Below are 26,477 nucleotides of genomic sequence, written 5' to 3'. Positions count from 1 at the left end.
TGCAAAACCTGGCACTTGTCCTTGTTGAACTTCATGCTGTTGGTGATTGCTCAGTTCTCCAATTTGTCCAGATCCCCGTGCAGAGCCTCTCTGCCCTTGAGAGTGTCAACAGCTCCTCCCAGTTTTGTGTCATTGGCAAACTTCCTTGGCATTCCCTCAGGTCCCTCTGTCCAAGTCATTTAAGAAGACATTGAAGAGTCCATGAGATTGATCCCTGAGGAACCCTGCTAGTGACTGTCACCAGCCCGACATAACCCCATTTACTAGAACCCTTTGAGCCCGGACCATCAGCCAGTTGCTCACCCACTGTATTGTGTGTTTATCCAGCTGTATGCTGGACATCTTGTACAGAAGGATACACTGTGAGAGACAGTATCAAAAGCTTTACCGAAATCCAAAAATATCATACTGATGGGCTTCCCTTGGTCAACTCGGTGGGTAACCTTGTCACAGAAATAGCGCTGGTCCAGCAAGGCTTTCCCCTCATGAACCTATGCTGTCTGGGACCAATAACCGTGTTATCATTTAGATGTTTTTCAATAGCTCCCAGAATAATCTTCTCCGTAATTTTGCCAGGCACAGAAGTGAGACTGACAGGCCTGTAGCTGCTGGGGTCATCCTTGCTGCCCTTCTTGAAGACTGAGACAACGTTTGGCAGCTTCTAGTCAACTGGGACCTCTCCAGATTCCCAAGAGCATTGAAAAATCATGGAGAGAGGTCTCTCTATGACATCATCAGCCAGCTCTTTAAGTATCCTTCCAGAGTGATTGGGAGTTTATTGTTCTTGCAGCCATGGTTCTCTAGTCCAGAGCTCTGGGGGCCCCAGAGCCCATCTTCAGTGTTAAAGACTGAGGCAAAGAAAGTATTAAATGTCTTGGCTTGTCTATGTCCCTGTTTATAGGGTGACCATGTTAATTACGTACTGGGTCCATGTAATTTTTGGCTTGCTGTTTGCTATTAACATATTTTAAAAAGTCCTTTTTATTGTTCCTCACAGTACTGGCCAGCTTCAACTTTAATTGAGCTTTGGCCACACGAATTTCTTCCCTACAGTGGCAAGCATCATCTCTGTAGTCCTCTCATGACATGAGACTTTGCTTCCACTGACCATATACTTCCTTTGTTGCCATAGATCAAGAAGGAGATCCCTGCTCAGCCAAGCCAGCTGTTTGCCTCACCTGCTTGACTTTAGACCTTTTGGAATGTCTGTTCCCATCTTGTCCAGTTACTCAAGTACTGCAGAGCACAGGAATGCCTAAATTCAAGGAACTATTTAATGAAAACTGCCTGCCTTTGGAAAACAACCATTAAATGTAGCCCTACTTGGCTTATGAAGTTTCCACTCTGTTTCTACCAGCTGTCTCAATCAATTTTATTTCAATAGTCATGATTTAACCCTGCTGATACAAAACACATGAACTAGTAAGTTGTCTGCTGAAATTCCCTGATGGCCTCAAAAGCTGTTCTAAAGCATTCATCTACCTCAGTGGAAGCACTGTTATGCTTAATAAAGCTGTGAAGTCCATGAAAGAATCTATAGTCCTGAGCCAGCAAAAATATCATGTAGCTTAATGAAAATCACTCAGCACAACAACAAGAACTGCCAGGAAGTCAAAGCTGAGAAGATTTTGTTTCTTTCCTTCAGATGAATTTAAATTACAGTGTGGAGAGCCTGTATGATTTAGCCTTAGAACTGAAATCAGTTAAGTGACTCAAGAGTTTAAGCCATGGAGGGATCAGTGGAATACAGCAGACTGCAGCAAACAAGTCACACATATGTCTGGAAGCCAAAAGAAGTAAAACAACAAGACTACACAAAATATTAGATCAATGTAAATGTCATAATAGAGATTTCAACATCTATGACTTGCCTCAATATCACTTACTTCTTTCTACCCCAAACAAAAATGTTTTAAAGAATTATTTATCCATACAAGCTTTTTTACAGCCTCACTAGTGAACTACTATAGTTGTGCTAGACTAAATCCTGCTATAAGCAATTATTTTCTATAATTGTTTCTGTTTAGTTCATGTCTTTTGGGAATTAGCGTAAGCTAAATTAAAAAAGACACAGTTATACAAGATTGTGTTCAACCAAACAGAGCATGGCTATATGTATTACACTGTTGTAGCTAATTATCTTTTAAAAATGGAAGTATTTATTCCACTTGGTTTTCACAGGATTAATACACTCACTACGTAAAAGCTCTTCTAAACAGTCACAAGACTTTTTAATGAATTGTGTCTTTGTTTTTAGCTTTAGCAGATTATACTAGAAAAAGTGTTTGCAGTCCTTATCTAACACAAAAACTTTCAAAACTAATGATTTTGCTGTCCAAAAACAAGCTCAAAATTAGTACCTTCTGAGATGACTTCCTCAGATTTTAAGATATCTCCCTTAATCTGAAAGCTTCAAATGCAACTAATTGTTTCTTTAAAATGACATAGTAAAAATTAACCATTCTCTTTCTTTCCCTTTCTTGTGGTGCCACTGCTGCTTGTACTGTGGTTAAGGTTTAAAGTGGAATTAGGGCCAACTTTGTCAACAATATTTTTCACACAGTAAGAAAACAAAACAGCTAGAAAAATAACACACATCAGCCTTTCCATGAACAGGGCTGGAATAGATGACTGGCACAGTCCCTTCCAACACAGATGACCCCATTATTTTTATGTGGCAGTTTAGCATTTTACCTCACTTTTAAGTATCACTTTAATAGTGAAGCAAATGTGGTCACATTAGTGTACACATTTTAGATCCATTGGAAATAGGAAGTATTCTCAACACAAGAAATGCAGATCCTGTGTATGAAATGGAGTTCTGCTTCCTAAAGGCCATGGCTCTGAAAACATAAGAACAGACACTAAAACCAAATGTTTTTAAGGGGGGGAGGTGGCAGAAAAGGAAGTGCCAAAAACACATCTTTTCAATGTTTTTAAAGAAGAGACAAACCACAGAGTGTGCAGAAGAATGCTATAAAATTATTCCACACTTGAATAGTGAGACCTAGAGGAGGAGATATAGATCAGAAATGCATAACTTTAGGTAAATAAAGTGAGAATTGAGAGTAGGCTTCACTGTAGTAAATTTGTAAGCATCTCCAACTGGGAAAATACGTCAGTTTCTAAATACTTTAACCCAGCAGAAAGAAGGCATAACAAGAACAAACAGTTGGTCCTTGATGACAGACAAACTCAAACTAGAAATAAGTCGGCCCCCTTTGTGAGTGTCACTGAACACTGGAAAAAGCCAGGCACACGGATGATAGTTCTAAGGCATCCTCCAAAGGCTGTACAGTAGCACTGCTGCCTTTCAACTCCAGAGCTTAAAATATAAGACAACTGGGTTTAAGTAAATGACATCTTAAAAGGATGTCAGACTATAGCTAGTGATCTCCATTGACACCGGACTTTGCATTTCTATAAGCTGCCTTACTTTCCCAAACTACATGCTCTTATTGCCCTCCTGTCTTAAAATATGATGTGCCAATGTCCATGCAAGCACTAATGGGTTTTTTTTCATTTGTCATTGTTTTGGTGTTGGTTGGGGTATTTTGTGGGTTTTGTTATTGTTTTTTAATCTCAAGCTTTCCCATAAGACCTCTTTCTGAAATTAGTCCCTCTCTATTAAAGTCATATGCATTTATTTTCTCACCTCCTTTGCTGCCTTTGTCCTGCTAGTGATGCCAGCCAACACCACCTATGTCCATTTTCTTCAAGTGACACGAGAAGTCCTTCAGTTTAACCGGACCCATCTGTCAAATCCCCTTTCTATCACAATACCTATAGTGAGGTGTCTGCTGTTTGGATCCATTTATTGTTCCACTCCCAGCAGACATAAAATACCTTCTCCTGTACTGCGGTAATTATTATTTATCTAAACTTTTCTCCATAGAAAGTGCACAAAGTTGGACAGTCAGCAGTGAAAAGACTGAGAGGACTACTCCATGCCTTTTACATACAACTTCTTTATTCTTGCCTCCCAGTAAAACAATAAACATTACCACAACATGGTGTATTTAACCAACAGACAGCTCGTGATGCACTGTGACCAACAAGTGCTTTTTTGCAGGATGCTTCTCACCAGTCCTCCCATGCTGACATAAAAAGTGATATAATCTTCTGCCCAATAGAATCAGAAAACTGTTACTTTCATGACTCCGTTGTTTTTTTATTGTAGCTATTACTGAAAAAAATAAATATTAAAGTACTAACATTCTACCATCATTAAACTGCTTGTTAAAGCAGTTGTAGCTCCCATCCATTGTGGCAGCAAGTAACAGAACAAGGGCAATTTTGTTTACCCTTTTAAAAAATGTAGTCAGTTTCCAAACCATGCAAATATTGCGGTTTTGTTTTGTGACACCCAGTGTGCTTGCAGTTCTTCAACTTTCAATCATATGAGAAAGAGATCAAATATGCAGGAACATAGTAGTCTGGAAGAGTCTGCTGTAAGTCGAAATGTAAATGAAAAACTGCAGTTTTCAGGCTTTTTGTGCATACAGGAATTTAAAATATATTTTAGTTTTCCCTTGTTGTCTTTTTAAAAGCAATTCACTCTATAAATGGTTATAGAAAATTCCTGAAGTTTTTTCCTCCCAAACACTAAGCTTGCATGCAAAATCCTACCACCATCTTTGAGACAACCAGTACCTGAAGCCAGCAACTCTTTTGTGTTCCACTCACGCACTTGAATGGTTTGTTGATAGCTTTTAGCAGGTTCTATATTCACAAATCCTTTACCTACAAGGTAGACAACAACTATGTGATTTCTTTTGATCCTTTCCACTTCATGGCAGTTACAGAACAGCATGTTACTACGGTTTGAAACCTAGAAGAAAATTCTACTTTTAATGTTCATTTTCTCCCTCAAATTGAAGACACTATTAACCTTAAATAATAACAACACTTTCATGGTATTTTAATGTATGACACTACAAATAAGTTCATAAAATATTAACTTTTCTCAGTCAAGAAAGTGGCTACACTGACACAAAACCAGAACTAATTACTATGATGTAACTCCTCTCAGCAAATACGGCAAAAGCATTCTTTTCTGACCACACTAGACATTTTTTTATCTTTTAACGTTCAAATTAGTTACCGTACTGTTTTCTTAGCTTGAATCATTAATGCCATAATGGTTTACTGTGGGTTTTGTTAACATTATTTTTATTTTATCCACTCACTAATAAAAATGAAATTTTTAAGATCTCTAAAAAGATCTATCAAGTCTTCAACCTACAAGTTCCAGCATGACCTCGTGCAGCTCAGGACGAAAACAACCTTGGACATTTGGCACATTATGCCCTCCTGAGATTTGCAGAACTTGCAATAGTTCCAGTGGCTACAGTTCCATATCTGGAGGCAGTAGGAAATGGTAGTATTACCCACAAATATTCTACAGAACAAAGTATGGTCAACAGAAAAAACCAAACCCATGTAGTTTAATGGCTATAGCTATTCCTAAAGCTATTTTCAGGATCAGGGTCTGAAGACTAATAGTGCTTCCAATCTGAATACTTCTGAATTCCAATCTGAAACTTCTGGAAACTTGTTAGAAGAGCAATTTATTTTTAAAAAATCTTATAAGAATGTTTATAAAAGGTCATACATATTCATGTTAATTCAATCCCTACTCCACTTCAATACGGAAAATGGTAAAAGAAGTCTCTGTTCAATTTTTTTGCAGAGCTTTGCAATGTAATTCTGAACAAGCAAAGACAGGTGAAGAGTTCAGATCAAATCTTCTCCAAACCTAACAGCAACATATTAAAAGGCATTCAAAACTATAGATTTTCCAGATCGAGATTTCTTTTCCTCCCGCAAAGAAAAATGTTCTCAGAAGATACTCTTTCTGCCTGCAGCAATATGGTTAAGTCAAAAAGTGTTTTGCTCCAAAATACCAGAGGAAAGAGAAATTGAAATGGTCATCGAGGAGGGGAGAGCAGAGACCTAATGCAAGAGCATCAGACCTGTCCCCCTTTCTAGAAGATCTGAACACTTCATAAAGAAAGCTTAAAACATGTATGAAATCTGTTGTACCAAGTCCATGGGAAATGAAGGATAAAATATTTAATTGCTGTACAAAAACCTTAGAAGTAATTAAAGGTACTTTTTGCATTACATCATATTTCTGGTTCTTTTATTGTTGCCTGGTATTTTGCAGGCAAAATATTTTCCATTTGCACTTGATAAATCTCACTGGTAATTTACTTACTTCAGAATTATTAAAATGTGTAGTAATGCAACTTTATGCATAACTATTTCCAAAGCAAGCACTTAGACATTAGAAAACTATATCAATATGAAGCCTCTAAAAAAAAAAACTGAACAAATTATGCTGTAACAAAAATTCTCATATCAGCTTGTTTTCTACAAAATGCTTGCATCATTCTAGCTCAAATCAAAGCTAAAAACATCACAAATCAGCGATCAAAGGCAGGGTCTGAGCTGAATTTATAGTTTTAATATTTCTGAAATTAACTAACATAATTTTCTCTCCATTTCTTGTAACCTGACTAGGTATCATATATTCGTTATCACTGACTGAATAAAGGGATTTAAAAACCCCATTATTTTGCAATTAATACAGATACACTTAGTATTAGTTTTTTTTTTTTTTCCCCTAAGTCTCTGAGGTGAAAATAAAGGTGTTGGTAACCAATACAATCTTTCTATTGCAATGGGATACCATCTCTTTGAATGCTGAGTGTTTGTCAGAGTCTTTAGCTAACAACCAGATTAGGGAAATCGGAGGGTGAGCAGATGAAAGACACTCCTTTCACAGAGTAAAATTTTATGAACATTAATTCAAGTTACATGTCCCAGTTTACAAAAAAAATGTAAATACAGATGTTTATTTATGATCAGTTAGTAACAAAACATTTCTTTTATGTGCTGCTATGCACTCACATCATTCAGAAGGGGGAAAAAATCCATTTACTTAAGCATCCACAAAACACAAACTGGTTACAAATTATAAACTTGTATACTGAATATTCAAAACCAAAAGCTTGCTAAAGAAAAAGAAAAAATACAGAAGTGGATTTACATTCAAAAATATGCTACTAATTTGTAGCATTTCAGTAATATATAAACTTCAGGGAAGAAAAAATATTCCCTAGTTCTATTACTTTAAAAACCTTTTCTTATATCTGACATTCATATTTTGTCCAGTATTTTTTGTAAATCACTTATATTTGTAGAATAAGAAACAAAGTCTCAAATCATAATTTGATATCAAAATAGCTGCTATGTGAACTGAATAAATGCAAAGTATACTTAAATTACTTATAAATATTTATATTCCGTTCCATTTCCAACAAGTTTAAATACAAAATACAGACTTAAGACTGAGAGAGGGCTTTAAATTCCTACTGTTTATATTAAATCACTACTTCATTTTCCACCTAGCAATAGTTTTAAGTATCTCTGAAGCATTGTTATTTAAATGCAGACGTTATAGATCCAACATTAGATTAGAAATCTACCACCCAATCTATTTCTAACTCTGGAAATAAAACTATCACTTTGTTTAAACCACCTACAGATAATCAGAACTGTGTACTATGAGCCATAGAAATGCAAATCTTACCAGCAGTCGTGTCTTCCATTGAATCTTAGATTCCTCCTAAAATGCCAGAAGAGCAGGTACTCCCAGAAAGTCTGCTCACTGCACTTGTCCAAACTAACAGTCAGGCAACAGCTGCTCAGTTTAAAGCTACAAACTGTGGCAAAATGCATAACTGACATGCCTTGTGTAAGCCATGAAGAAGACGTGCATTTGGCTGGCTCGCTGAAAGGTCAGGTTACCCACCTCCCCAGATAAAAGTTGAAACACTAGGATTCAAATGGAAGGAAGTTCAGAAATTAAGGATGAGCATACATCCTGCTAAGACTAAAAGCATTTTATTTTGACAGCAGAGTTACAAACAAGCATGATTTAAATTCTGCTGGATTTTTGTCTTTAAATATATTAAGAAATAAGCTAGCCTAGACCCATGCTTTTGTACAAGTTATATTTATATCAGTGTTGTTTAAACAGGCCAAAAGCAATAAACCGAGTTAGTTTTGTTTTAGGAAACTTCAGCTGAAGCATTACAAAAACCGCGACATGGGTTTCTTTATTAGCAAATGCCCTACCTTTACAGCTATTCTGCACTTTGCTCTAGAGTCTCTAATAAAAGGCAATAGCATTAGCTTTTATGGGACAAAAGGCTATGACTTAGCCAACAATCCAAAAAAGTTTATTCGAGAAGCAAAGAAGAAGAAAACCTTCCCGAGGCTTCCAGAAGTGTAATTAACTGTAAAGACATTACAAGTAGGGGGACCTAGACAGTACAGCCTTTCAGGCTGCATCTATGTTAATGAAATACATAGACACCAAAACTCTACCTTGATCCCAGCAGCTGTTAATATCAGGCTCCAGCATTTTTATCACTTCTTTTCTTCATTCAAACCTTAGCCTTGTCTACTCACAGTTTACATCACTATTACAAGCAGCAGGACTACATCAGTGAAAAGTTAGTCATGAAATTTGCTTGAGTACACAAGGCTGAAAAACAAAACACTACCACAAGAAGCCTTTCTCCATTTCCCCAGGAAGCCTGAGAGCACGATCTGTGCAGAACTGGAATGTGAACAGTACACTTAGAGTCACTTTGTTTATACGGTGAATATATGTCTTGTCTGAAAAGCCTCTACCAGAGGAACCATCATGGAATCTGGCCAATGCACCATTATTCCTTCATTGACAATATTAACATATTCTTTCTTAATTGGAAGAATGACAATTTAGTGTTGTTTCCAACTTCCAGCTGAAAACTGCCACGCTTAAGATTTCTGAAGAATTCATATTAAATATGACAACATAAGGACCACCATGGTACCAATTTTATTAATGCTGCCTCCTTACAAAAATACAAAACAATACATTAGATTAAACACTTCTGATCAGTACAGGGTCCATATTAAAGAATCTCCTACTCCGGAGGCATTCAAGACCTGCCTGGACGCCTTCCTGTGTAACCTCATCTGGGTGTTCCTGCTCTGGCAGGGGGATTGGACCAGATGATCTTTCGAGGTCCCTTCCAATCCCTAACATTCTGTGATTCTGCGTAATTATAAAGGCAAATATTTGAAAATCTAAAGAGAAAATTGAGAATGTTTTTGATGCTATGAAGAAAATGGTACAGTGTGTCTTAGAATTGAATAATAAAAAAGTGCCTGGTTATAAATAAAAGAGTATTATCCTATAAAAGTTGATTTTCTTCTAATTTGTTTCCTAGAAACAAAACTTCAAGGGAATCTTTAGAGATGACTCAAGTCATCTTGAAGTCCTCAGATTTTTTATTTTGGCTTCTGATTGACATGCTAACATAAACATACCAAAAAACTTCCATTCTACACTTTAAAAGTTCCCATAGACGTTACTTTTACAAGGCCCATTCAAACAAATGTTTAGACTTTTAAAACAATAAACAATGATAAGCAGTTTAGAGATTAAACCCTTATTTTTTTCCCGAAGACTAATTACTCGTCATAAAAAAAATAAGTTTGATTTTAAAACTAACATCACTTTGCACAAACTTCTCATCTCTCAACCGCAGACATTAGTACATTCTTCTTTCCCTTCCTCACAACAAAGCTCTAACAGCAGTGTCAGATTCATTCTATGAGTTTAAACATTTTTTTTTCTGCTGGTGGAAACACCACCCATAGACTACCAACAAAAATACTGCTGTCAGTAGAGGTTCAGCTACACAAGTTAAGGAATCATCAGTGTACCAAACTGCCACATAATCCTATTGGAACCAAAATCTATATAAACCCATCTGAAACTCAGTTCTGAGTTTTGCTTCTTGATTGCTTAGCGCTCTATACATTAGTTAGGATATCTAGATCATATTATATAAACATGTCCCTTCCTGTCCTGTGAGTATGATACCTCTTCTGCCCAAAGGAGCAATTGTACAGATGAAAATATTTTAATTTTTTTTTTACTTAGATTACTTAGTTAACTTCAATCTACTGCCTGGATCAATTAGGTGTCTTTTCATCTTGCGGCAATACACCTTACCGCACTCAGAAAGAGGACTACAAGGATGAGACAAGCTCTGCTGGCAGAGCTTAAATCCTGGTGCCTACAACGAATTAAACACATTGGATTAAAGGAAGCCTTGATCTGTGCTTCCTGCCATGTCACTCTTAATTCTGCCCCTGACCAGGTGACCTGCACTTGTTCCTGGTCTTCCTGACCTACGTCCTGGAGCTAACCAAGTAGCATAAAATCCTCAGTTTCCTGATTCACACCCTTGCATCAGGCCACATTATCTACTTACTGTCTATCTGCTGGATTTGATTTCTTCTCCTAGAGTTCATTGCCTTACCCATCTTCTTATCTTAGATTCTCAACCTGAGACACGTTTCATATTTTCATATCTTAATCTCAGTTCATTTGTCTTTATCCCTTACTCCAGTTGGTCTTAAACTTTGGGTCCAAACACACATAGACCAGCTAAATGATGCCGGGCTTTCTAAATGCATACATAATCTTAGTATTACCCACGACTCTGATATATAGCTGTCAGAAAATTGCCCCAGCTTCAGGGATCCTGGAATTTCCCCAGTATTGTAACAATAAGCCTTGTGCAAAGGGTACAAGAAAAGGAAGCAGGAAAAACACTTGGGTCATGTTTGCTACCTAATCTTTGCTGCTGGCAGTCTCATAACAGAAGGGTAACCTCTGACTGCTGAGGGATGAATGAAGTAGGTTTTCTTAAGGTCAATATAGTCTGCCTCCATTTTATGACAAATCAGTTTCCATCTATTCTTGGCTAAAAATTGTTGTCTGTTTAACAAGATCTGAGTGAGTTGTCTCTGGAAGGTGAAAAGTAAACAAGGATGTAGTCTAATTTATATCGTTTAAGAAAGTGGCATCAGGCTTTAATAGCTTTGAAAGATGCAAAAGTGAAAAGAATACCACCACAAAATGTTTGCAGTCTGCTCCATCCTCAGACACCTTTTCACTTCATTTTTGTTTTTCTTAGATTACAAAGCCATAGTTATCCTTGTGAGGCGGCAGGAGAGGCAGAGAAGGAAGGGTATAAGTTTCTTTCCAACAATGACTCTTAATACAAAGCACACATTTTCACATACTCTAGTTACTTCTTTAGGATGAAAAAAAAAAGGCAAAACATTTTTTTCCACATTCTGCATAAAAATGTCAGCACCACATAAACTGTGACAATGGCTGCGTCTTCAAATACGATTCCAGTGAAAGCTCTGGCCCGTTCACAACTATGAACAAATTTCTGTAACAATCCATTTGTGAGAAACAGAACAGGCTGAGAAGCAGGATTTCCTTTCTACAGGAAGAAATCTGGTTTCAATCCAAACCCCATTGAAAGACATTCTCATAACTTCTTACTAACCAGAAATTTTGAGTCACATACGGAGGTGCTAACAGTGCAGCTGTAAAGTCTTCAGCATTCATACATGAAAATTAAGTTCTCTGTAAGATGCTGACAAGGATGTGAATGTAACTGACCAGCTGTGGGAACTCTAGGCATCTGTGTTTCCCGGGAGTCCACTCTCAGACTGTCCCTGTGCTACTGGGACCTGAATCGCAGCTCCTCAGTCGGGAGCCTCACATCTCTGTGAGCCATCTGAGAGCAGGGCTTGCAGGCTCGCTGCTCCAGACCCGAGAGATAAGTCTCCTACAGAGGAAGCCCTACATGAGTAAAGACTCTCAGTCTCAGATCCACGTGACTGGGAATTCTGGCTTTGGAGGTCTAGCATGTTTGCCAGCTTCCTCTGGAACTTACCACACTGGCAGCTGATCTGCCTACAAGACCATCCTAGCCCTGGGGACTCACAGCATCCTTAGCTACTGAACAAAACCTTAGAACAGTATTTCCTGGAGCTGGACTAGTTGTGACTGTAAAGTTTGCAGCTCAGGTCACTAAAAAACTCCTGAAGGACTGAACTCAAAGAATTCACAATGTGCATAGTGCTAGGGAGACATAAAACCAGGAGCCTATCCCAGCATTAGGGACTCTATGTTTGCAGAATCCCTATATCTGGGGCAGATACTCCATAAAATCCCTAACTACAGCACACACAAGGGTTTTTGAGAAGTCTTCCTTTTAAATAATGAAGGTCACTCCCCATTAAAGTAATGGGCTCCTCTTTAAACAGATTATGCAAGAGAGTGCTGAACTTTATCTCCAGGAATTGCAAACATTTTGAAAGAAAAGTAGTGGAATGTTGTCTGGTCCAGAAGAGGTCCTGCAAACACAAATCCAACAGCCCTTGAGATCTTTTCAAGATTGGCTGATACAGACTGGTTTTAATAAATAAATTCACTTCCACTTTTGAAGCTTTTTAAGAACTGTCTTGAAAATCATTCCAAGTGCAGTAATAATTATTCTTGGAGTTAACAGCCATCTAAGTTGTGTCCACAGTTTCACATCTGTACAGAAGTTTAACTTGTAGCAAAACTAAGGAATGTTTTTATCTGGTGGAAGATACACATGTACACGACATGGACCTTGATATCATGTTACATATGTCTTTGGCACAAGACTGGATATACTGCAATACAATCTGTATGTGGGCTGCCCGGTAGAGCAATTCAGAAATCATGAAGTGTGGAATTCAGCAGTCCACCCACTCTCTGATCCCAGTGCGTCAGCTTTTTACAGTTTTCAAGACTGAAGTTATTAGTCTGAGCTGTAACTTTCTAAATAGCTTGTGACTTTCTTACCAGAAGAACTTCATTCTTCCTCATGCTGGTGTAACTAGTGATAACACAAGTGCGCAAAATAGTTGGTTTTTTATTAATTGGTCAGAGAAAAGGAAGAGTTTCGAGTACTTTCCCTGGGAGTCTCTCACCTCTGTAAAAAGCATCTATTCCCAGTCTGAATAGTAAAGGTACATACACTGTGTTTGATGTGCTATGAGGGCTTCAAGTGACTAGATGAGAGGGTAGAAGAAGAGGTTTATGCTCTGCTGGCTCTTTTAACTGTTCTGGACAAGGTTTGACAGTAAGTCATTATGTTCTAGACAAAAAATAGGGACACTTTTGTATATTTTCACAATTAAAACAACCCAAACAGTAAAAAGTTTGCGTGAGTGAAGCACTTTGGTGCAATTCTGAGTACCACTGAGTTAACAAAAAAAAGGGGACTAAAATGTGGAAATGTGGTTCCCACAAAGCCAAAAGGCGTGAGGAGAAGCAACACGGCTCTGTACCTGCTGCCCAGTCACATGCCCATTAAGTAATATTTTACAGTTCACAGTCACATGTCTAACGACACGACCGCATTGAGCCTATAAATGAACTCCATAATAAACCACTCATGATTAGCTAATGTACGATAATTATTTTTACAATACCTTTCAGGTTCAGATGGAAATTGATTCTTAAGAGAGCTATCACCCTCACTGAAAAAATTGCATAGGTGTGTTACTCAACTCTTCCCTTCAGTACAGTCACACATCTGTTAGTTTTCACTTCCTCCAGCGGGACACGTTTCTGTGACAGCATAAGAACTTCCAAAAGAACAAAGGAGATAGACAATATTTCCTGGCCCTAAAAAGAAGGCTTGACAAAGCTGTTTCCTAATTTTGAACAGAAAGAATTATACTTATTTTTAAAAACACGTTTTAAAAGCCAGTAAACCAAAGCCTTTAATTTTATGTTTACTTGCAAGATAACTCTTTTGAGTTAAACCTTGTTTCATATACATTATTAAAAGGCCTTTTTCTTCAAAATCATTTGTCACTGGTAATTTTAGAGTAAGATGCACATACAACACCCCTAACTCCCAAACATTTTACAAAATTAAACTATTAGCCATATAATCCATATTTTTGAATAAAATAAAAATAGTCCTCTCACACTTAAGAATATATTTGCATAATGCCTGCAAAAAGGTAGTGATATGTTTAATTAAAATACAATGTATACAGGCATGAAAAACTAAAATATTAATCACATAGTGTTAAGCACAAAGTATTTTGTCTTTCTAATAGGTAAATATTTGGAACTGAAATCCATAATACATATACAAATCTCTAAGGCAATTTAGAGATCTCTAACTTAGGACATGATTTGACAAAATGAAGCTCTCAGTGGCAACACTAGGACAAGGTGAGTTCATAGCTTATTGTTCCCCTCTTTTACAGGATTTTTTGAAGTGAAATCAGTTTCTAGGAACACAGGAAGGAGAGAGAGGTAATGGAAGTTGATGCTGGGAATGCCACTTACCATCAGTTCAGAGCCTCAGATGTGTAAACTTTTATTCTAATATACAAAAGTATTTGTCATTGTCTAACCCTGTAAGTAGTAACATGCAATATAGCAAGTCTTCAGTAGCACCTTTATGCAGCACATCTTTACAAAATAAAGATCTGTTGAACTGTATCCACCACAAAGAATATTTTACTATAATTATTTCATGATCATTAACCACTTCTTTCAGCTTTTCTTTACAATGATTTAGGTATCACAAAATTTATAGTGACAAATGATTTTGAAGAAAGAACGGTAACTAGATAGTTCAAGAATTCTTTTATTTATGTTTACAAAACATTGCAACTACTTTTGAAGATACATTACAATAAATATATAACTTTTTGTTTTCATAATGCATTCTAGTTCCACCTATATCAGTCCTATTGGTGTTCACATTTTCATTTGGTTGTGGTTCCTTTTATTTATTTCAAGTAATCAATATAATTGCTACCTTTGGGCATCCCTACCTCTGTATAGTGAAGTATGGTGCAATGATGCTCATACTACCTCCACTTCAGTCTAGTGACATCACGAGAAAGAGTCATATTCTGAAGCATTATTATCTGGGGCTGCCTAGATTGTTTTCAAACCAACCACTATAGGGGATTTCCCTGCACCAGGAGAATACCCCACTGCAGGTCTGAATGAGTCCGCAATAGGTCAAGTGTCTCTACACTGCACTATTCTTCACAAACCAGGCATTTATGACTTCCTTCTTTCATAAAGAAACGAACATCACATCAGTGCCCACCTGAACTTCCATCAGGACCTTCATGCTTGGACCTTCGGTTGGATTACGATATCTTCCTACAAATCCTTTCTCAAGTAGAATTTTAAATGAAAAACTGTAAGACATGTTCTACTAACAAAGACATGTTCTACTAACAAATAAATAAATAAATAAGTACAAAGATCTGAGAATCCATGCTTTAAAATTTTATGGGAGCAAGTCAACACTTGAAAAAACTTTCTTGTCACAATTTGTGAAACACAGTAAGAAGAAACATTTGCTATTCTTGATCAAAACAGTAAAAACAAAATCAGAGAAAGGGTCTTCCCTCTGTTCTTCAACAGGCTGAACAACATGCGGAAACACTTCCTGAAAAGACATAATCTTAATTTCCTGTTGCTGATATTAATTCAGGGCACTGCACAGCACTGACACTCCTACATGGGCACTCACAACCTCTGACTGTCAAAGTAAACATTTATTTTCATCTCCCTGGTCTCCCTGTATTATGCGATGCTCTAAACTTAGATATACTGCTATCTTCTTTCAAAAAGGTTTGTAGGGCCAGGATGAAACACACAGCAGTTTGAACCATTTCTGGAGAGCTATACAGCACAAGTGCTGATGGAAATATCACCTTCACTATTGTACTGGTTTTGGCTAGGTCAGAGTTAATTTTCTTCATAGTAGCTCACACAGTGCTATGTTTTGGATTTGTGACCAACACAGTGTTGATAACACAGGGATGTTTTAGTTACTGCTGGACAATGCTTACACAGTGTCAGGACTTCCCTGGTTCCCATGCCACTCTGCCAGCAAGTGCGCTAAGGGTGCAGAGAAGTTGGGAAGGGACACAGGCAGGACAGCTGACCCCAACTGAGCAAGGGTGTTCCACACCATACAACATCATGCTCAGCATACAGACCTGGGGGAAAGAGAAGGAAGGGTATACATTCAGAGTTACTGCGTTTGTCTTCCCAAGCAACCATTATGTGTGATGGAGCCCTGCTCTCCTGGACAGGGCTAAACAACTGGCTGCCGATGGGAAGCAGTGAATGAATTCCTTGTTTTGCTTTGTTTGCTCTCACGGCTTTTGCTTTATCTATTAATCTGTCTGCGAATTTTTGCACCAATTCACTCCTCCATCCCACTGCAGCAGATTAAGTGAGCAGCAGCATGGTACTTAGCTGCCTACCAGAGTTAAACCACAGTAAATATTAAACCACACCAGGATCAGTATACTCCATTTTCAACACCTCCAAACAACTACTAAGTGAAGTATTCCAATAACATGCTGTATCCTGCAATAAATCCTCCATTGCATTTGACAACAGAGTTGTTATCCATGTCAATTAAAAGTTCTCGGGTTTAGATGAGATTTGCTTATGGTAGAAGTTAAATCCAGCAGTAAGAGAGGATGTTGGACAGATGAAAATAACCTTTTAAATCAATCTGCATGGAAATTATTATTTTCTTCTTAAAACTATACACCCATTAATGATAACTGCAGTCCTGAATTCAGAATACTGTTGGGTTCCTTGCTAATGCTAATGTCTCAGTTAATAATATCGCCAAGTAACACTCTGTAAATGTTTTTAGAGATGATGCTGTTACTGATACCTGTGTCGTTTCTCAGCTATAGTAAACCACTCTGATATACTTGAACATTAACCTTCCACATCCAGAAGACTTCAGTATCCTAAGGCTGCAGCACACCTCTTCCTCAATAGAGACTACAGCAAATCAAACCTCTCCACAGGTTGCAAATCAAGTTCAAGATCTTGGCCTTTTCTTTTAAGTCCTTGCTTGGGCTCAGAATACAACAACAGAAGCATACATCATATAATACGGGCAGTGCAGAGATCCCTAAATTAGTGCAAAGTGTGCTGGTACACAGAGCACACACGTGCCATCTCTAGCTCAGACTCTGTAAAAAGATACAGCCATATTAGCACAGCGGTGAGCCTCAGCTAATTACTGCTGCTGCTTCCAGTTTCAGAACTCGGTCAGAGCAGCAGCTCTGTGGTGACAGCCACCAGCTGGGCTTTGGGGCACTGCAGCAACGTGCCCCATGGGAGGCTGACACCTGTACTCAGGGGACAGAGCATCCTTAAGAGTCCAATCAGGTCTGGGGCATCAAAACCCTGTGCTCTCTCCTTCCACTCTGTAGGAAGAAGGTCTACCATATTGTACCACCAAGTACACAATTCAGTTCTTTTAACCTTGCTTTCCAGAGCTGCTCCAGGAATGCATTTATTTTTCTAAAGCACTCAATGCCCCAGAACAAATTAAAACAAAATAAAAAGGGAAAACCCTACCAAAATAGGACACTGGGTTGTACACATCTCTGTCTCTCACAGACGATGAGGTCTGTGAAGCTCAGTACTGCTGCTCAGCATACTGCTGAAATTTATTCAGATGCTACAGCTTGCCATCTGCACCTGTTGTTCTTGTACCATTTTAGCACCTCTCTCTACAATTTGATTCACCTAAAGAGAGACTAATTTAAACTAGAAAATTCTTTGGGATAAAAATAAGATAACCTGACCTGAGACAAAATTATATGATTATTTGTCTGTAAAAATGAAGTCAGTATCTTGCACTACTTAAGGAACTGCACTGAGAATTCTGTACTGATTTTGTCATAATCTTGTAAAATTCTGTGCAAGCTGCAATACCCACATGCTTCCATTTTACAATTGTACAACGGAGATACTACACCCTTTTGTTACAGTGTATCAGATGATTACAAATCCCCAAATAAGTACCCTAGGGAATATTCTAGGCATTAATTAAAAATGAATTTAAAATGCAATTACTGTTCTGTACAAACATCACTTTTAATGCAATGAATTTGTACCAAAAATGCCTTTGCCCTGTTTAACTTCCAAAACTGACTAAACAAAATCATATAATGGAATTCTTATTGAACACTAAGACGATCAGCATGGAAAGTTAGTATATAACACCCACCCTCCAATAAGCATTTTCCAAACAGACAATACCCACATTATTTGAAACTATCCAATACTAGGAAAGATGATGGATCTGGGAGAAGACCAACAATAAATCAGTAATTAATTGTACATACTTATCATACAGTTCTATACTGACAGGTGGTTGTCTAATGCAACTATAATAACCGCATAGAGTATATACTCCATCCTGAAGTCCTGATCCAAGTCAGACCATAAGCAGGAGCACTTGGTAAATAACAAATACTAAACAAGAGAACACTCTAAAAACAACAGCTAAGGCATTAACTTTGGATGCAGACAGGATTATGTCTATAATAAAATAAATATGCCTGTTCTGTAATAAGAATCTTTTCAGTTTTGCATGCATTTTTACTTAATTAAATAGAGCTAGTCATTACAACACATAATGATTGCAAAGGAAAATCTTTGAAAACATGAAAATCTTTCTTAGCTGTTAACTACAGATAGGAATATATGAGCTAGAGAACATTATATAGTATTACATATTTTTCAATACACCCTATACTTAAAGTGGACAGGGTTCAAAAAATTAAATCTTCATTACCTTTAAGCATTGTTCTTCCAGTTGATCCTCCAAAGATGTTTAAAAGACCACTTCTTGCTCCTAATGATGTAGTTGCTTCTAGCAAAGCACCGGTTACATAGTTAGAGAGTGCAGTCCTCTGTAAAGTGGCACGATATTGACAGAAAGCACCTGTTACACATGGTTTTACACAAAAACCATCACCTTTGCACATACAGTCTGTATCGAATGTTGGGAGCTTTCTCAGAAGATGAGGAAAATATTCAAAAATATCTTCTGCTCCTTCTTTTCTCACTGTATTGGAGATCTGTGAAAAATACAAAAGCATGAACTGTTAGCTTGCTTAAGATAAGAAACTGAACAACAGAAATTCCTGACTAGCATGACGTCTGATAAAGTTCAGCAGCCTCTGCAAGAAGGCACTGTGTTAAAACTCTGCACTCATGCATTAAACCTGAAATATATATGAATCCAAAACCTGATTTCTGAAGATTTTGAGTTGGGCTCCCAAGCAGGATTTTTAAATAAGATGGCATTCTGGCTTTCAATCTATTACTAAAAATATTCTAATGAAAACCAGTTTTAAGGATCACATTTAGATTAAAAAATGCCACATCATTACATCCAGTCAACATTTAAAATAAAGAATATACACAAAATCATTTATAAGACTATTTAGTCTACTGTAGTTTCAGTGAAGTCTTACAGAATATCAGCAGTAGAAAAACAGATCTACTAAGGGTTCACAATCTTTCTTGCGGAACGAGGTGGGTTTTTGCAAACAGAAGTGGTTTTAATCACTGTGAGCAATCTTTCAAAATGTTCTAGTGTCATGTTCATTGCATTACTTCCAGCCTATGCCCAGGTCCTCTATCTAATATTGGTTTAGTCGCCTTTTTCCAATATTTGTGCTAACACACTAATGAACTTCAGTCTGTGGCTTAGCAACTAAGTAATGTTTGTTTATTTAAAAGTCTAATGATCAAAGCAAGAGTCTGCTAGAAATTTTTTCATTTAGTATACAAGGAGAGACTTGACTCCTTGCATTTTTGTATGTTGACTTACCGATTAACATTAATAATTTGATGATCTGTGATTTGTAATTACAAAGCATAAACTACCAAACTAAAAATTAACATGGGAAAAAGTAATTATAACTATTATAAGGACAGGTGCTGAGACAACTTTCACAAGAAATAAGCTGATGACTTAATGACTGTTTTTTGTGATTAATGGCTTGTTTCTTGTTGACATCCTACCCCACATATAAACAACACACAACTATCTATCAACATGGCAGAAATCACATCCAGTTCCACGATGCAAGCACACGTGTGTTCGGTCAAACGATAAGAAACTGCTTGCACAGCCTGTGCACACCACATGTCAGAGGCACCAGCACCCTCACCCCACACAGGACACGGCACGACAGAGGGAAGAGGCTCCTGGTACAGGGACCTCCACATGCAGCCAATTCTGCCCCAAGACCAGCATCTACCCTGCCATGGGAGGGTTCAAATGCTCCATTCCCACAAGGTATCTCATCCTTGCAAACAGAAGTTGTGAACAATGATATAATGCTTTCATCCAGGTCAAGAAACTGAGAATAGCAGAAGCTTTGATTCAGTTACTAAATTCAAAATTTGGCAAAAATTTTTATTTATTTTTTGCCATAAACCAGAAAATCAAATACAGTACAGTATTTATTAAAGTATGTATTTCTTAGCTTTAACTTTTGTATTAACAATTTCTTGAGGAAAACAGTAAGATTCTATTAAAATATAATAATAAATATAATTAACTAGTAATGTAATTCAATTATTTCAAAAAGAGCACTGACATTTATTAACATTAAAAAAAATCTTTCACATGTTGACTATAACTTCTATAACACAATTTCACTAGAAATACAGCTTCTGTGATTCATTACACAGTGAAATGCTGTAGTATCTTCCCCTTCTCTCAAATTTTCCAAAGCTGATTTGGTCTGAGGCTTCTAGAAATATTAAGCCTTTACTCAAACCTCTTTATCTTCTCAGGTATACAGCAGTTTTATGGACTTGTAGATTCTCAGTAACAACACTGCTCATCTCCACCATTATTCAGAAAGAAAATGCACTCTTACATGGATAGGATATGTGTAGAGCTTTTAATCAGCTAAGTGTCTGCAAGGAACAGTGGGATGTACACATGTATCACCTTTCCAAAAGGTGTACTGTAAAACAGTAAACCTGCTTTACACATGTATTATGAGTACTGTCACATGTAGCACACATAATCAGTCTTTTTAGCGTGTTTTTTAAAAATATTTAGTTAATGAAAATAATTTAATTTCTCAAAACTGCAGTTACTTTCCAAAATATTTTAAAAATTGAGTTCCACATCTTCTAAAGGCACGTTCTGTTGCCTACACAAATGAAATTTCTTCCAGCTGCCAGAGCAAAGAAATCTTTTGTTGACAGAAATAGGCGACAGTGTTTTGCTGGAGAGATTATACATAGAATAATGGTATTAATCTCTTTTGTATAGACTTCAGGGCACTAGCTGTCTCCAAAGACTCTGCACTTCATATAACACTCTCAAACACTTTGTTTTGATGTGTTAAAGCTGTGAATGTGTTACTTTTGCTGCACACAGATGAGGTTACAAAAAAATACAGACTTGCAGTGTGTATACTTATCAGCCACTGAAAAGAACTGAAACAATCAGAATAGGAACATATCCCACAGGTAACTGACAGGGAAAATCACCTTCCAGCGGGATTGCACCAGACAAATGGGGAAAATTAATCTTGCTTGGGAGACAAAAAGGTTGATTTCAAGCCAGGGCTTAGAGTTCATCCTGGCAGACGTGGTTATACTGATCTGTATCACCAGCAAAGAATGATTACTGTAATTACAAATTAATGTGAACCAAAGAAGGGTAAAATGCAACACTAAACTGAGCTACCTGCCAAAAAGCAATGATTCACAGCGGTGCATCACTCCTGCTTCACTGTTGCTTTTCACATCAAATTACAGACTTCAAAACCACCAGCAGCTGATGCTGCAGTCTCTCATATACGTATCAAGCAGTAATGCACAAGAAACTGGGGACAGCATCTAGATCTAAAGACATTGCAATACTAAACATACTTCAAATTTCTTTTTAAGCAATGCAAGTACTGATGCTTACAGGAAGGAGTTTAAGGAGAACCTTCATATCCATACCACTGTAGTGAGCATGTACATAAGTGGTAAAATTTATATGCAACTACAGTACCTCCAGATTTCCTTTAGACAATAAAAGCATACATGCAAATACTTTTTCTTTTCTCCCCTCACCCCCCCCTTTTTTTTAAATGACACTTTTAAACTAAGAAATGAGCTGAAATAGGTCTCTCCATATATTAATTCAGCATCATTCCAATGAAAGTATACTATGGCTTTGATAGATTTTTAGTTTATTCTAATGTTTAAACAGATTTTAACAATAAGTAAAAAGAAAATAAAAATTACTTGCAATATAACATTTTCCAGAAGACTACAGAAGAAAATCATGTCCTCTTAACTCAAAAATGAAAATTAGCGTTAAAATAAAGATTAAGTTCAGGCAGAATTCCATCCTTGTAGTTTTACAACCACATCCATATTTGGAAAATAAGTGGAAACAAGTAGATCTTTCAGCTCTTAATAACATATGCAATAAATCACCAAAACTTTACTTTAAAAACAACTCAGTTTTGCTTCTAGTAACTTAGAATAGTATCTGAAAGTTAACTTATTGATAACCTTCAGGCAATAAACCTTTCTTACAGCAACAACAGACATATTTTGTTAAGATATACTTTAAAAATAACTATAAGAAAAGCAGTTCATGCTGGATTTCAAACTATTTCACATATTTCTCTTATAATATTTTTGTTTGTTTAATCATCACTACCATCGCAAATTGCATTGAGTCCTTTCCTTCACACACATAGAAGTGGCAGAAACCTGAACACCACTGCCATTCTTAGCCCTATAGCCTATGGCAGATATTCCCCCAAAATGAAGCTGGAGTTCACAGGTGCTGCTGTACTGGAAATATTGGATATAGTAGTTCATAAAAATAATAGTTCTGATTTCTTACTTAAACTTCCAGGTATCTCTTCCTGTTTACTGTAATCTTTGATCTGTTCCTTTTTTCATGTTTTTTTTTCTGCCTCAAGTATTTAGCTTAGAACCTGGGGGCATGTTATTGTTTTGCCAAACATCTAGCAGCTGCTTGGCAAATATGAAACACAGAAACTAAAATTAAGAACCAGCAAAAGATTTCTATTCCTGTTATTAGGAAGCAGGCTTAACTTCTCTACCTTTATTATAATAATAAAGAATATGTGTACCCAAAAAGTTCATTGTTAAGAACAGCCACAAAAAATTTTCCTTATTGATACCATGCTACAAAAATAACAGAAAATAGGCACTAATGGGGCTTTAATAATTCATTGCATTGTTTCTGTCCAAACTCTTTCTAAAAAGCTCCACTGATATATCTGAATGATCAAAATTAAACAGTGAAATGTAGAATGCATGTGTGTATATGTATATATATACACTACGCATTCCAGTCTGATTTCCTGGCTGTTTACACCTACAGAGCATTTCTACCATAGCCTGTGTACAGCATTCCTGCAATGCCAAGACTTCATTTGTTGCACCTTTTAAAAGCGATTTTAAACACCAGTAAACCACAACGGTACATTAACAAGTGATAACTCTCAGGACAATATGTCTTGAGTATCGCTTAAACATCTCTGAAAGTAGAAGTCTGAGTAAACAAGACAGGTAGAAAGACACTTGGACGGTGCTCTGAAGGCCAGGTCCATAAAAGCACTGCAGCTTTCTGACTTAAGCTCCAAACAAATCCTCCGTTTCTCAGCACTGTGTTTGCCAGAGATCTCATTTCTGAGAAGGCTTACTTGATTGTTGCTTACAGCACCACAGAATCTAGTTACTATGCTTCCCTCATCAACTTCCTCTCTGCGCTCTCATAAAGCTCAGACATTTCTGCAGAGAAATTCACTACAAAATTTGGTTAAGACGACAGCAAGAAATCAGATTCTGTGCAGACGGATGTTTGCCATGCCAAGGGAAAAATCCTCTTTTAATAAATAAAACTTTTAAAAGTACAGCAAAAATGGTTGTATCATATTTTTTATCATTACTACTAAAGTCACCAATTGAAATTTTGAAAACTATTTTACTTACACTGCAAGAAAATGTAGGTAAAAGAAATGCCTAAAAAACTATTTAATATTGAACAGCAGATTAATAAACATCTGTAGGCAAAGCAATTAATAAACATCTGTATGCAACTTCATTTCAACTCAAACTTCCCCTGCAAAAAATTAACTCTTTGGTAGAATTGGAAATTTACACACTTTAAAAAAAAAAAAAAAAAAATTACTGTATTTTGGACAATTTTTACACCATCTGTCTGTTTCGGGAAAGCTAATCTGTTTCAGAAGAAAAGCTTTATGTTATTATGCATTAAGTACGGATTCCAGGGGTTCCAGATAGAAAATTACAACTAAAAAGAAAGAAAATATCAGAAGAAGTGACCGGAGATGACTAAGAACTGGGTTAAAATGTGTATCACTTCGAATGTTCTGCAGTCAAAAACATTAAAGATCAACCATCTCTACATGACTCTCATACAAGAAAAAGAATGGGGTGCCACAAGTTTATTATTAATACATTTCTTATTTTCAGGAAGAAGGAAATATTTAATCCATGGACTTCATAAAACATTAATCTGGTGTAACAATTTTTTATTAATATATTGATGATGAGAACAGAAATACACTAACCACTGAATGCATTATCTGTTATGTCTATAACTGTGTATATATCTGTCTGTCTTCCTATCACGTACTTAAGATAAAAGAAGACATGCCAGAGCCCCGTATCTCAAACAGTTACACAGGTTGCTCAAAGCTAAAGGATGTTACTGTGTTTGACAGAGATGATGCTGTAAACAGCAAAAAGCTCTGCTCTATTAGGACTATTTCTTAGCTGTGTTCACTGATGTGGTCAATAAGTTCCATTCCTAACTTACTATTCAAGATGAAGTGTATGATGACAAACAGTTATCCACAAACTTTAGTAAATCATACTCCCACTCAAATTTGTATGAGATTTAGCGATTATCCAAGCTCCTCTGATGTCCTGTTTGTTATGACACTATTGCAGCTTCTCTCTCCCTAGGTGCACTGTGGCAAATATAGAAACAGCTATCTGGAAGCAACTGCAGTTTTACAAGTTGGGGTCAAACTCAAAAATTCCCATGAATTCTCTCCCAGCATCTCATGATCCATCTTTCTTGGCTAACAGGCAACATTCTTAAAGTATTAACAGCCATCTGAGATTAAATAAAGTATTATATATCATGATGCTGATCTCCATAATCAACAGTTTTTGGAGATGCACTTGAATTTCACCCTTAAGTTGGCTCTGCAAGCTGATGACTGCCCTGCAAAACACCACAGATGACAGTTTCAGCAATGGCACTTGCTATTCAGTTTGCCTGCAACATTACCAGCAGGAGAAGAACCACCATCATCACCTGAAGGAACTTCTGGTGTAACACAGATGTTTGGTGCAGGTTTGCGTTTGTGTTCAACAAACAGCAGTAAAGGGCAGTGTGACATGGCCACCCGCTGCTACGCCATGTCCAGATGACAAAGAACAGCCTTGGGAGATCTGTACACAGGTAATCTCAGAGCTGCAGTAACAACTCGTCAGTGCGAAAGCTGGAGCTATAAGCACACATTTGCAGTGAAATACATACAACCATGCAAAGACTGTTCAGAACATCAGAGATTAAAAGTGTTCTCTACATCTTAATTTACTTGTATCTTGCTCTGTGTATTTTCACATGGTGCTTAAACAGAGTATCTTGACTGCTGAGATCCTAATTTTCGTAATGGAAAAATTCCTTAAAATATCCCTAGACTGCTGAAATGCTGTTTTGTATTTGAAAAAATGCCTAGAAAATAAGAGAATGCAGTGCCATGGTACAGTCTGAAGTGTACCTTGTAACATACTAGGAATATTGTCTTGGAGGGGGTGGGGGTGAAGACAACACCTTGCTCAAAATACATACACACAGTAATCAATACTGCTACAACTTTGCCCTGTGATTGACAAATGCACTTTTTGCTATAGGGTGGTTCAGGCATGTTCAGGATGGTGTGGTTCACAGATACTGTTCGTTTTTTGTCTGGGACACCATTAAGAAGTAAAGCAGGAATTACTTTGAGAATTTAAGAAACTGAAAGGTTTGCTTACTGCAACTCCAGACCAGCATGAAAGCATCAGGAAAGACAAAGGTGAAGATTTCTAAGTAGATCACTGAGGCAGAAACAATGTGTCACTGCACTGAGGATGCTTTCAATGCAGTCAACAGAAGAAGTAAAAGAAGAAAGGAAATACAGTAAAATGAAGTAAGGTGGGTTGTTTGTTTGGTTTTGGTTTGGTTTATTTGGGGTTATTTTTGTTTCATGGTTTGTTTTTTTTTTTTTTGGTTGGTTTTTGCACTGTATGCGTTTTTCAATGCATTTAACAAGATCATGGTTTAAAAAAACATCTCTGCTTGCAGAACTTCCAATTGCAGGCAGTAAGTAAAAGCAAATGCTGTATGTTATGCCCTCACTGCCCAGAAATTGCAGGGCAGGGGGTGGGGGGAACACACTGCTAAGATATAGTTGGGCATATACTATCACTTTTCCCTTACAACTGGAATTAATCTACTACATCAAAAGGAAGCTGCCCTTCCCAGGCAGGGTGTGTATGACTGGCAGATGAGGTGAGTGCAGCAGAGTCTGTCCAGCCCCCTTACACACCTGAAGGAAAGAACACATCACAAGAAAATAATAGTGGTCTTCACGCATGTCTCCACCAT

At 37.1% G+C, this 26,477-nt stretch overlaps 1 protein-coding gene across 8 annotated transcripts in view; it reads right to left on the bottom strand.

Moving 5' to 3' along the window:
• Positions 1-26,477, bottom strand: part of PLCE1 (phospholipase C epsilon 1) — a 157,581-nt gene that overhangs the window by 69,535 nt on the left and 61,569 nt on the right. For 7 of the 8 annotated variants that reach the window (XM_071811917.1, XM_065842872.2, XM_071811913.1 and 4 more), the window contains one exon: positions 18,576-18,861. In XM_071811917.1, the coding sequence (XP_071668018.1) occupies positions 18,576-18,861 (286 nt within the window). Of the gene's footprint in view, positions 1-7,597; positions 7,632-18,575; positions 18,862-26,477 lie in introns of those variants that run through there. The other variant, XM_071811920.1, reaches the window with a different exon arrangement.

The sequence above is a fragment of the Patagioenas fasciata genome, chromosome 8, assembly GCF_037038585.1.
Source record: "Patagioenas fasciata isolate bPatFas1 chromosome 8, bPatFas1.hap1, whole genome shotgun sequence".
NCBI lineage: Eukaryota > Metazoa > Chordata > Aves > Columbiformes > Columbidae > Patagioenas > Patagioenas fasciata.
This window is presented reverse-complemented; position numbering and strand designations above follow the sequence as displayed.